Source organism: Alexandromys fortis, unplaced genomic scaffold (genome assembly GCF_014885135.2).
Source record: "Alexandromys fortis isolate MF-2015 unplaced genomic scaffold, M_Fortis_MF-2015_v1.1 scaffold_214, whole genome shotgun sequence".
NCBI lineage: Eukaryota > Metazoa > Chordata > Mammalia > Rodentia > Cricetidae > Alexandromys > Alexandromys fortis.
This window is the reverse complement of record NW_026068100.1, coordinates 630,711-643,973: the sequence shown is the minus strand read 5'-3', so window position 1 is coordinate 643,973 and position 13,263 is coordinate 630,711. Positions and strand designations below refer to the sequence as shown.

General features: G+C 39.9%; 1 protein-coding gene across 2 annotated transcripts in view; it reads left to right on the top strand.

Annotated features, from left to right (window-relative positions):
- The window catches only part of Dync1i1 (dynein cytoplasmic 1 intermediate chain 1), a 300,797-nt gene extending 287,878 nt beyond the window's left edge, over nucleotides 1-12,919 (top strand). For both annotated transcript variants that reach the window (XM_050123836.1, XM_050123835.1), the window contains exon 16: nucleotides 11,599-12,919. In XM_050123836.1, the coding sequence (XP_049979793.1) occupies nucleotides 11,599-11,709 (111 nt within the window). In that variant the 3' untranslated portion in view covers nucleotides 11,710-12,919. The remainder of the gene's footprint in view (nucleotides 1-11,598) is intronic.
- The last annotated feature ends 344 nt before the right edge of the window (nucleotides 12,920-13,263 follow it).

Sequence of the window (13,263 nt, the reverse complement as noted above, 5' to 3'; positions counted from 1 at the left end):
GGGGGGGGGGGGGGGGGGGGGGGGGGAAAAGAGAGAGAGAGAGAGAGAGAGAGAGAGAGAGAGAGAGAGAGAGAGAGAGAGAGAGAGGCCTAGCTTTTGACTACAGTCTGAGAAATCTCCACATTGCCAGATGGGATCGATCCACTCTGGCGCTCTAGGGTCTCATTCCATTAATTAAACATGGATAAAATAACAAGTCATAAATTAAGCCTAAATATAACCTCAGATGTGTTTATATTAGAATATACTCATAAAGATCTGTTGAAAACTGCAGGAGTTTTTCTTTTTTTTCCCCTAATGATATGAACACACCTAGTTTACAAATTTAAAACTAAAAATGGCTTAGCTACCACAGTTCCATTACTGGATAGAAGGCTTTTCACACACACACACACACACACACACACACACACACGTATACAACCGACTTTCACTGCGCATGGGCTAGTGTATATAGACTTATTCGCATGCCCTCATGATTGATAGTCAGCATATCTACCTGTCTGTCTTGCAGACGTGTTTTCTGGAAAGCCGCTGCCATTGTTAATGCTTCGGTGCTGGCTGGCGGATGCGGCTGTCACGAATATCCCCTAACAACTATGTTTGCTGCTTATCTGAATTAGTTAGGATGCTGTCTGCAGCTTTGCTTTGCAAAGAGCCGTTTGCCTTCCACCTCCTGTTATTTCTTTTTCCATTAACCTCTTCCAGAGAAGATCTGTGTTCAGTTGTGATAAATACATGCAGCGTTCAAATCCCTGATTACATTTTTATACTACACAGATGACAAAATTTCAAAATCATTTTCAGCTTAAAGTAGGATCTGCAAAATAAACTGAACACCTAAAAGCTGTAGTTTATGGGAAAAGCAAATCTTCTCACCCAAGCTGTGTTCGTCTGCCTATTGACCAATTAATAAATAGGAACACACATAAATCTTTAAATTTAAACTGTGACTTTGGAAACATTACAAATAACTCATATGATATGACTACTCGTGGGTCATAATAACAGCAGTTAGATCATTAAAAATTTCAATAAAAATAGTACATTTGTCAATATATTTAAATGTACCGAAAAGTTCTTGAGAAGAAAAATGCACTTGAATATGTATATCAAATGTTATTGCTAAAACAATAAATGTGATCTTAAGTGTCTGTCTAAAAATTTTAAAATGGAAATGAAAAAATAGATTCAAAAGCATATTCAGAATCCCAAAAGGAAAAATGACCAACGTGATAAACTTTAAAATAGTGACAAAGGTGTTATGTCTAAGAATTATTTAAAAATGTTTCCACAGTTTAGGATATAGCTCAGTGGCTGAGCTCGTAGAAAGAAAAATGAAAACATTTTTTTCAACTTTTGCAAAGTCCACAAGAATAGTAAAATAATAATAATAGTAATAATAATAATAATCCATGAGATGTTTCTCTTGTAGTTAGTCATAAATAGCATTTAGTACAGTAAAACCTGGTAGACAGAAGTGCCAGGAGTTGAACAGAGCTTGAAAGATATCAAATCAACGTTGTATTTACACATTATTTTTCCAGTGGATTATACGAAACAGTAACTGTTTGCTCTTTCCCATTTTCAATAGGGCAGGGTACGTGATTCTCAGAAGCAGCACGGGTCTTTGTGTAAATAACTGCTCTCCTTGGGAACTGGGTTGACAGACCGTCAAATAGAAAGTTAAAACGAAACCTGGCTGGTGAGGCAAACCTGTGCTTCCTCACGACCAAGACTGTGGATGAAGGGAGCGGTGTGGTCGCGCTTGTCCCCAGCTCAAGAAGAGCTTGGGTGACAGCTGGGCTCTGGCAGTTTCCAGGAGAGCAGGGCAGAGCTGGTGTCACTTAACAACATCTGGTTATGGCCATCTGAGTGCTGGTGTTTCTCATTAAGAAAGTGGGCCTGCAACTTGCTAGGCTCTCAACGGCCCTCTCAAGCACTGCCTTCTTTGATGGAGAAGCAATTTTAGATGCTTTAGCCGATGCCAAACACTTCCTTTGGTTTTCCCTTCACCACGAAAGAGGGAGAGACAGGGACCATTCCTTCCATGGCACCAAGCACCCGGATAAAGGCTGGCAATCTAAAGATCAAGTTTTCTCACAAGCATCTACGCATTTGATAAACACTGGGGTTTGCGGCTGAACTTTTCAGATTTCTCATAAATTTTTTAGTACGAGAGCCACAGAGCCGTGCAATGAAGTCAAAGAACACAAAAGCTTAGTTGTATGGCAAATTGGAGATTCTGCTAAACATAATTCTAGGAAAGCAGCCACTCTGGATTAATATATTAATTCATTTCTTTGTCATAATAAGTTACATGTGTTTAAAAATAATTTGAGTAAAATGTATAATTATAATTTTAGTATTAACTTGATTTCTTCTGAGGAAAGTGCTTAATTTAAGAAAGAAAAGGCAGTATTTCCAGTTCCAATTAATGTTATAATTACTTATTTTATAGTCAGTGGTAGCAGCGACTTTCAGTTGGTAATTATATATGAAATAGCCCATGATCATGATTAGATTAATTACTATATAAATAGTGTGTTTATTGGAGTAGCATTGGTTTATGAAAATGGACTTAAAGTATTAATATCTTTTCAGCCACATTGTCTTCAAAACTGATACAAAAACACTTAGGACTTTTATGTGTTATGAATGGTTAAATGAAAAGAAAGCCCTAGTGTCTAATTTTATGAAAACCAAATTAAAGAGTGCATGCTAATTTTCAGTATCACTGTAGTAATAAGTGGCTTATTAACATATACCTCCGGAAGCAAAAGGCAGTTTGGACAAGTAGCCGTCTTCATATTTCTTCTGTGGCTTCACACTGTCATCTTCAACGACTGTTTGGGTTCTGAAACAAATGTTACTGTGTCAAACTTTTATTGTTGACAAACTCTATGAGCTTTATAATTTCAAAATTGTTAAATTTTGTCTTAAAGAAGTGTCAAGGACAGCCCTTGCCTCAAATGATACCTTACAAAGGCCCAGGGTAAAGTTGTGCCCCACAGGGACTAGAGAGTTATACTGCTCTAGAAAGAAACCGAGTTAAGTGTGTGTGTGTGTGTGTGTGTGTGTGTGTGTGTGTGTGTGTGGTCAGTGACATATCCAAAATATAATATGAAAAGAAATATCTTCTTATGAGTTTATGAGTTGGTAATTATATATCACATAGGTTAGACTTGGAAAAGGAGGAAAAATGAATGGCGATCTTCCTTCGTCAAGGAAGGTTTACATACATTCACTAGAATATCAGTTCTCACGGCATCTTTTACTTTACATTTTTTACTTAAAATGCATTAATTATGCATCATATCCAGCCCTCTACTATTGTAGAAAAAAATCTGGCGCCTCTATCTTTAATAGGTAGATAAAACAGATCGGTGAGTGACCCATTCCTAAGCCCTTTCTCCTGATGACAAGGTTGTCATTTCCCAATACTTATCCTTATTGATCTTGGCATTAAGCTCCCTTGGGTAGAAATGGAACACCTTCTAGTATCTAGTATCATAAAGACTAGACAAGGTTTTTTTTTTTTTAACCTAAAAAGAAATCCCGTTAGCAACCCTCATTTGACTATCAAATTTATCCTTCAAGTTTTTATGACCTTTGGAGAACTGAGTCCATAGAAACGCCCAGAGCCATGTCCAGGTCCAGCACAGTGTCTGTCACCCAACAGCAATTCAATAAACAGAGATGAATGATTCCTGAGGCAAAATTTGGGTGGAAATTAAGCAAAAACGTAACTGTACAAAGCATTCAGAATACAGCCTCAAAATTGAGTGTAGTTTGGTAGACACAGAAAAGTTAACTATATTTGAACAGTTTGAAAGGAGCGTTTGTCCTTCCTCCCCATCACTGTCCTGATCTTCCTCCTGTGCCTTTAAAAGGGAGCAGTTGGCGACCAGTGCAGTGAAATCATAACAGTTGATTCAAACAGTTGTCAAACCACGGGAAAACGCTTCTTTCCCATTGTGCTGTTTTTGGACACTATAGATATGATAAATCATGAACTGCATTATAAAAAAAAAAAAACCTCTTTTATGCCCAAACATTCAGTAGGAGGAAATGACATTTCTTTTATTACTTTGGTAAATGTTTTTAAGGTGTTTAGCGATAAGCTTTCTTTTTGTCAAAACTGCTTAGATTCAGTGGTTGCTAGGAATTTACTTGAAAACCTATAGTCAATAATATCGGGGGAGGAAGCTGCGTCGTTAGCCAGCTAATGTGGAGAGAGGCTTGGCTGGCGCTCCCTCCCTCGCTTCCCTGGCTCTTTCTTGATCTTTTGTACTATGGAGAGAGAGGCGATTGGAGTTTAGAAAGTTTATTTTCCATCATGCTGCATCAGCCATTGTTTCCAGCACTTTCTCGTCTTTTGGGCTGAGAAATGGATTGTCCCTAGTAGTAGACAAAATAATAACGCTCCACAATTTCAGAAGACAGGAGGCCGGTGTGATTTCAATACAAGTGCAAGCAAGGTCATCGTCACGTCTTGGGGAATTCGTTCTTCCTTCTTCAGCTGTTGTTTGGTTTGCTTTTGTTTTCTCCACAGGCAGAAACCTCCAGATTCCAGTACCCTTGCTTACATCCTAAACTTTAGCTTAGCTTCTAGTTTCTCAGGACAAGTGCTTGAGTTGTTTACTTCTTTCTGTAGTTCCTGGTTTCCCGGAATTGATGGTAGCAAAGCTGTTGCTATTTTTTTGTCTTTTCTACCTACTTTCATTTCTTACCTTAGTTAGATGGCAATGGATTATTTTTTTAAAGTGTTGTTCAGAGAAACACTTTGAAGAGAGAAGGGAAGGGGCTTTGGTGAGCGGGTCTCCAAGCTTCTGGACAGTTGTGTACAGAGAGAAAACAAATTCAGAAACAGAGACCCCAAAGAGGACAAAGTTAGAAAGCGAGTAACCGTTCTAACAGTTTTATCCTATGACGGGCTGGTGACAGCAGTCTACAGGGCAGACTTGAGTGTGTTCTGCTTTCCTGACTTCTCCCGAGACTAAGTTCTGAGCGTCTGCGGTGTGACAGAATGCTGGCTATCGTATGTCTTCGCCCCATGTAGCTGCATCCCAGTATGGGATTCTAGCTCGTGGTTTCGTCCATTGTTAACCTGATGTGGGCCTTGCCTCTCTGGGAATTAAACATAGCAAAGCTGCATTTATGTGAAGCGGGTCTGCTTGGCCGCTCCACGGTGGCTGTCTCAGTGACTGTTACCTCCCACTTTGCTTCCATCTGTGTGTGTGGCAAAAGGAATTGTCCTTAAAAAATACAGGCTTGCTCTGAACACAAATGCGTATTTGCAAGCCAGTGGGTTAACATTCTCCTGAATTCGGGTACCATTAATAACTGTGTCAGGAACTTGTTTTGTTTTAACCTTTTGAGTACATAGAAGTTTAACTGTCTCTGTGAAAACCTACATAAGCTTCCCTGGTTTCTGTAAATGCACTACAAAAAAATGTGCATTAAAATATAAAGGCTATTTGCACACTATCTTTTTTGCAGAAAACTTTCGTGTTGGTGTTAATACAGAAGATGAAATTGTCTGTTCAAAATTGGTGGTTAATGCAATAGTCCCACAGACTGTTTAAAATGACTCCACCTAATTGAAAGATTGCAAAGATACTGATGGGCCACACTTCCACAAACTGTGCATCTAGAGACTGCCTCTCTTGGTTTGTTTGCCATGATTAATGGAACTGAGAAACCTAATTGAGATTAAGGAGTATTTTCTAATCTCTTAATTATCCAAGGTTTTTAAATTATCCAAGGTTTGTAAGTACTGTGTGGGATATATTTTATCATGAAAAGTATTCATAGGTAGAAGTTATTGCAGCTATTTAATGAAGTATAGACGTGATCCTTGAAATATAGTCTTTACTGGAGTTATTTAAAATCAGCTGCCATGGACTATAAATCCTTAGAATTTACTGAAAAAATGAGGGGGGCGTGACTGAGGACTGTTGAGAGCGGTTAGCTCTGTGCCTATAAAAAGGGACACAGGAATGATATTTGTGTGTCTAACCCCGATTATAAATAGTCTCTTGATTTTTCTAACAGCATGTTCAGCAATAATCAAGCCTTACAACTTAAGGTTAAAAAAAAATGTAGAATCCAGCTGCAGAAAATGCTATAACAAGAGAAAAATAGCTGCATTGGAAGGCAATGGTCATATGTGAAAAATGAAAATAATGGGGGGGGGAGTGTTTGTATATATAGCTAGAAGAAATCCATGTATTTTAAATTTAATTTTTAATAGATAATAAAAAGTAACTGACAGAAATTCTCTTATACTCTCAAAAGTCTCTTTCTTTACATTTTAGCTGTGAAAGACAGATAGCTATTGTTTTTCAAAGAAATAACTAAGAAGTCATTTGTATGACTTCCAGAGAAATAAAATGTTCTTTAAAATAAACTAAAAAGTGCAGGTCTAGGTAGGTGAAGAAAAATGTGAAAAAGATAAGAGGGAAAGAAGTGGAAAAAAAGAAGCCAAGAAAAATTAGAAAAGAAGAGAATAAATCGTGAGAAAGAGAAATAGGAAACCTCACTTACTGGGGTTTGTCAAGGGCCAGGCACTGTGTTGACTGTATTTTTGCCTTTCTCATGCTCCCATCAGTCATGAGACACACTCTCAAATTTCCTTCCTGTCAATAAGGGAGATCAGAGAAGTTGCCTAAGGACACACAGCACAAAGTGACAAGCTGAGAAAGCAAGCACGGTTAGCTACTCTCTGTGGTAAATGAGAGTCAGTCCTGACTTTCCTCTCCAATCTGCCGGCTTTCCCATCTGTGTCTCCTGTACGGCACCCTAGATGCCCAGGCATGACACCCCACGGTCAGACCACTGCATCCTGAAGGACAGGAGCAGGGAATGGTGAGTCTACATTCTACCCATCCACTCAGCCAGAGAGAGGGGCAGAGCCCTGACCCAGTGACAGATGCAGGAGGGGAGGGGAAGAAGCTAAAACCGCCCCCACACATGGTTTTTTTATCCCACAATTTTTACACTTTTGCTCTTTGCTTTTGACCTTCTGTCCCCTAAGAATCCTGGACTACAGTCTTTAGACTCCTTTAATAGGTGACTCAAAACTCGTTGCCTGCCTGCCATTCAGCCACAGAGGCCTCTTACGTACCCCACACGTACTTGTGAAGATGACTTGAGCAAACAGTTTAGCTCCCTTTATTTCTTTTTTCCATGGGGGTAAAAACCCGTTTCTTAATGTTCTTACAACAGGCGGAATTCATCTTCAAGAAGAAAATGGTCCTCAGAGTAGTCCCGAAGAGCTGATGTGGTCACATCAGCTATCTTTCGGTTTAGGCACCTGTTTCACTGAGTGCCAACTTACAGCGTGAATACTGGATGCCGGACTCGGTCCTCCTAGTTCGGATTACCTTTCACGTGCTCTTCCTGTCTCTGTTGGTAAATGGTCAGATGTTCCCGTCTCCATTTGACAATTGAGGCAATGAGAGGTTAAGTGCCTGGCCATTGGCAGCCACTGAAATAAGAGTTAGCCTTGAGTGTCCTGGCCAAATGTGAGGTTCATTTTCCCTCTTCCTTAAGGCCAAATTGCTACCTCAATAACTCCCTTTGGCCTCCAGTTCCTTGGCTGTAAAAACAGGGTCATTCCATATCTATAAAAGGTGAGTACTTTAAGAGCTGAGATTTTATTGTCTCAGAAACCAGAGTTCTTTGTGCTTAAGGCATTCAAATGCTTTAAACACTTACCCAAAACTTCGGCAGCCGTTGTCTGTCAGGATAGACTGCCTACTGGTAAACCCTGCTCTGAGACACACAGGGAAGATGTGAGTCACCCCTGACCTCCTGTGTGACTCCAGCAGACAAATCTGAAGTAGAAAACGTTTTCAGATCCAAGTCGGTTAGGTGGCAGACAGTTTTTACAAGGCCCCTCTGGCACTGCTTGAACTTCCCTCTGCATGCTTTTCTACCTGTGGCCTCTCTAGTAGTTTTAATTATCATCACCATTAGAAATAATAGTTTTCCCATCATAATGTAATTTTTTTTTGAGATCTGGTTTCACTATGTAGCCCAGGCTGGCCTCCTGAGTGCTAGCATTAAAGGCATGAGCCACTCCGTCATATAATAAGTGGGAATTCTTTAGAAACGTTATTTGCAAGGGGCAGGGGAGTCGTCCAAGGATGCTCAGGTGCTCTGGATTTAGCCTTTCATGACTGGATAGAAACTGAAGAAAGGGTGAAGAAATGGTGTCAACTCTTGTCCTAGATTCATGTTTAATAGGGAGACATCGCTTACTGTAAGAGCTTGCTGCTCATATAATTCTGTTTCTGAACACCAGTAAAGTTTAAAAAAAAATAATCTATGCCAGTGTTCACCAGTTCTCACCAAAAAAACAGCATTAATTTTCACCTCCATTTCCTGGTCATCATGTTTCAAAAGAGTTCTCACTGACTCTCCAGCACCGGCACAGGGCCTGGCATGTTGTCCGTGCTGGATGCATATTGGACAAGTTCATGCACCAGCTGGGACAAAGCGCGGTGTCATTCTTTAACAAGAACAAAGCCTTTTCCTCACTGGTGACTAAGGTGTCGTCAGAAAGGCGCCAGTGCCTCCGCGGCCTCACACCTCCTTGCTCTTTCTGAGAACACCATCGCTCCGAGGGCCAGGGACTGCCAAGGGTAAGAAGGACAGCTCTATCCGAACAGATTCTGTTTACAGTCACAGACGTAAGCTGACAAGAGTTGGTAAGACACCCGGTTGGTCTCACCTACAAGTCACTCAAATGCCAGCAATGATTCGTTCAGGTGTGGAAGTGGCCTGTGAATTTGCGCTCACGCATTGGAGCTAAGATCGCACGTTGAGCATGTCCTAATGTGACGCTTACTTCTAGAAGTGACCCAGTCTGTGCGTGCCTTCCCCACCTAGCACGAGCCCATCGCGCTATTTTTACAGTCAACTGGGTGAAAAGGCAGCACAGCATGAGGGAGGGAAATTGACCCCAAGTTTCTAGAAGTAATTGTGTTTCTGTCACGTTCTGTTCCAGAGTTTGGTGGGAACAAAGCGAAGTAGGTTTGCTTTTTAAAAACCTTGGTGTGTGTGGGTTTGGGGCCAGTATCACACAAAGCAGTCGCAGATCAGGAAGAGGACAAAGTCTGTTTGAATATTGTAAAAATGCCTGTGAGGCTTAATCTGCATATTTAAATGTCCATGAGAATGAAGCTTACTTTGCATATTTAAATGTCTGTGATGACAAATTTTCATATTTTAAATCATGCTTTAGCATTAAAATGTTAATCTCATCTCCATGAAAGAGGCCAAATAGTTTAATCACTAGGATCATTTTATTTAGTAGAAAACATTTAGATTTGATAAAATATACTTTTTAGACATTAAATGCCTGGTTTTATATAGCATACATGATTGTCAATTTATTCTCAACCTGTCTGGCCACTATTGGAACTTGATGTTTTATAGGCTCAACAAAGGTCATGGCCAGTACTATTGCACGAAACAACAGGAATGCATTTACCTGTTTTCCTGTTCTATACATGCTGTCAATAAAATGTTACATGGGCCAGCATTTGTTAGCTTGCTTTTACCGTGGGGAACAATAGTCTAGTCTATACTTGCTGGGCATCCTCACCCGCTTGTGAACAATGAGCTGTTGAACTGGCGAAGACATTTCTCCAACTGTTTAAAGTCATACAAAGGTCTGGGGAGCTTTAGCTTTCTATCTCTCTCAGCTTTATTTTGTGAGGAAAAAGTCGGTGTCTTTTTGATTCAGCTTCTGCCTCTCCTCGGGCTTGGATTGCATGGCCGTTTTTTTGGAAGTGTTTTGCCAGGCGCTGGAGGAGGGAGAGGAAAATGGACCTAGTCCTAGGACCATATCCTAGTACATAAATGGTACCAACCCTCTTGCCTGCTTATGCTTTGGGTCAGCTCTTCTGAATCTTTTATGTTTGGGGTTTCATTTCCCCAGGGCAGTATTATGTAAAATTGAAGACAAAAGTGAAGAATAGTGAAATACAGAGAAGAGCCCACCATAAGGAAGATGGGCTGAGCCAAGGGTAATGGCGTTCAATATTATTGGGAATTTTTGTCATTGCTACAAGAGAAATTTAGATTCATTTCAATAACTAGGAAAGTATTTCTAGTTTTCTACTCCAAACTTGCTCCTATTTGTGAATGAAAACTCTCACTGGAGAGGCATTTCTGACAATAAAGCAGAGCACTTCCCCACCTGGGCATCATTTCCAGAATTATTCTCTCGAAACATTTGGCGTGGGTAGAACTTGCTTAAAGTCATACTTTCCAGAATGACACTGCTACTCTCTAGGACGTTTTCTGGGACAGACAGTATCTGAGATTATTATTTCCTGTAATAAAAATTTTAAGATTCTAATCATCTGGCTGTGTGAAGTGGGTAAATTATGCTATAGGCTTAATTTAAATGCTTAGATTTCCCTTCTTCCTCTTTTTTTTTTTACTTTCAATAATGTGTGTTGATTAAAGTGATTGTGTTCTTAATGTGCATGGAATATATTGATACCATGTGTAGTCCTAGTATGTAAGTGGATTGATCATATCATTTTATATGGTAAAACTCCAAGAAAATGACTGTAATGTGTCAATCAATTTTGTTTTATATGAATCCTTCAGAGTTCTTCTCACTCCAACTTTTCATCCTCAAATGTACTCTCTGTTCTGTTTCAAACCCTTTTCTGTCCTCTTTAAACAACTGAGTTTTGGATGCTGTGTGTGAAATCATAATCTTCTAGCGCAGCTAAAAAATGGTACGCGACGTTTCTACCAAGGGCGTGATGATTCCTCTTCACTGAATTGTACACATTCAGAAGACAGTATTTAGGAAGTTTTATAGATCTCCCCTTTTGACAAATCAATACAGCATATTAATTCAGTACTGAAATCACATATTAGAAAAAGTATTTGCTGGTTATGTAGCCTTAGTAGGATTTCCCCCCATGCCTCGTCCACCTCCTCCTTCTATAACATGGAAATATTTTGCTCACATACATAGAATAAATTTGCCCCACCTAGGACTGCTGTGAAGAGTTAATATATAAAGTATTTAGAAGAGAGCCCTTAGTCAACGCTAATTCGTACTGCAGTTACTCATAGCATCATCACACAGGTCCTGGGGAAATGCTCAAGCATGACCTCATAGTAAAAAAATTTTCATGCATACGTAGGCTATTCTTTCTCCATGTATATTGATTCGTTAATGGTGCTTTAGAAAATAAATTGATTGCTTCGATTAGAAAGAAAATGCCACAGTTATTCTGAAACTGTGGTTAATAATGCAGCTTTTATTTGCCGAGTTCATCATAGAACCTAAGAACAAAGAACTCTCCTTACTATGCGTGCTTTAATGTGGCTGCTGGGATTGTTTGGTTAACGCACATTTTAAAGGTTTTATATATTCCGTGAGCCATGTCCTTTCTAAGAGGGAAACTGTAGGTTAAGAGCCACACTTCAGGTCCTCCTTGATTCACTGAGTGTTCGGTTTCCTTTGCGTCCTTTGGTGAGGCAGCCGTTCCGATACCGAGGACTGTAAGATACCAGGAGCTACCGTGCTTACCATTTCTCCACTGATTTGCTTTGCAGCTCGCGGTTCCCCACAATGATGAATGGACTCGATTTGCCCGGACCCTGGTGGAGATCCGCGCCAACAGGGCTGACAGCGAGGAGGAAGGCGCTGTAGAGTTAGCTGCCTAGATGTGAGACGCGCCTGCTCCCTGTGACCCCCATCCTTCCCTGCCAGAACGCAGTCTGCAGTCAAGGCCTCCGTGCTGTGTTTGGTGTCCTCTCAGTATCTATCTCTGTGGCATTTGGGGGGGCCATACTGTGTGCAGTGTTACCCCATATATTCCACACGTACCTACTCACCCAAAGTCCGCCATACATTTCTATCTTGGTGTCTCTGTCTCAAAAAACAAAAGGGGGAGGGAACCCTTTAGGGGTTTAGTTGTTGCCTTTTAACTACTTGGTAGCTGTATTTAATAGCTGGAAACCTCTGGTTGAATTTGTGCTTACATGGACTTCTGGTACAGTCCTATTAAATCCATATGAAGCCAGATATGATTGGGTGCAGATGTGGCGTGCCTCATGCTATGGTACAGGGCCAAAGACTCGAGATGTGGTGTTTTACATGGTGATTCACATTATGAATGGATTTACTACAAGAACATTGCTGCTCCTTATTTATTGTAATGTGCTGCATGGAACATATTTATTTGAAAGCATTAAAATAAACGATCTTCGAGCATGTGGGTAATGAGAGGCCTGTATTTGCTCTGCTGCTGCTGAGGTTACACTAAGTTCCAAATAACAATTACAGTATGCCAGTTCCACTGAGAACACGGAGTCTTTAGAGGTTTGCTGCAGTGAACGGAATGAATTTTAATGCCTATTATTTCTAGGTACTTTAACAATATTTCAAATATAGTTGGCCATTGATACTTACCATTCAAGCTAACACAACCTTCCACAAAAGTCTGTGATTCCAAAATATGACACAAGTATTATCAATAAAATGTTCCAAATCAGGTCTGTATCCCTGTGGGTAAGTGTTTTTTGCTTAGTGGAAAACCTGACAGGAAGTTTGCTTTGACAGGGGTTGGAGCAATGCATGAGGACCATGTCAAAGATTAAACATGACCTGTTAGGCGGCCAACCCGGTGGGCTTAAATCAAGACTCTTCATTTTGGTTTTATAAGGCTACATGTGTGTATGACTTGGTTGCTGTTGTTGTTTTTATTGTTGTTGTTCTGGTTTTAGGAGGTAGACACTCCCTTGGCTCTGTCACCAAAGCCGCCATGTTTACAAACAATGTTAAATGGGAGAAGAGGAAAGGACAGCTTGAGGTGAACAAGTGCTGTATGTTCTTGAAATGCGCGTGTTTAAATTCCCACTAGAAATTATGTTAGTTACTATTAAACTAGAGAATGCTCCTATAAACAGCTTTAATCATTCTTTTTTTTTCCAAGGGTTATTTCATTGGTAGAGAGAGCGAGAGAGAGTAAAAATCAATTATAGTTAAATCATTTTTCAAAATTGTCAACAGGATCTTGATATTTTAGGAAGAAAACTTCCATTCACACATTCTTGGTAGAGATTCCTTAAACATATGTAAATTTTTAGGATATATTTTCCTCCAAGTGCTCTATAGTACCCACATAATCAAATTCCCTTCCAAACAGAAGTTAACATTTCATAGATAAAAATGAATGTCTTCATTTATGTGTATTTAAACTCAGTGAATGGAAGTAC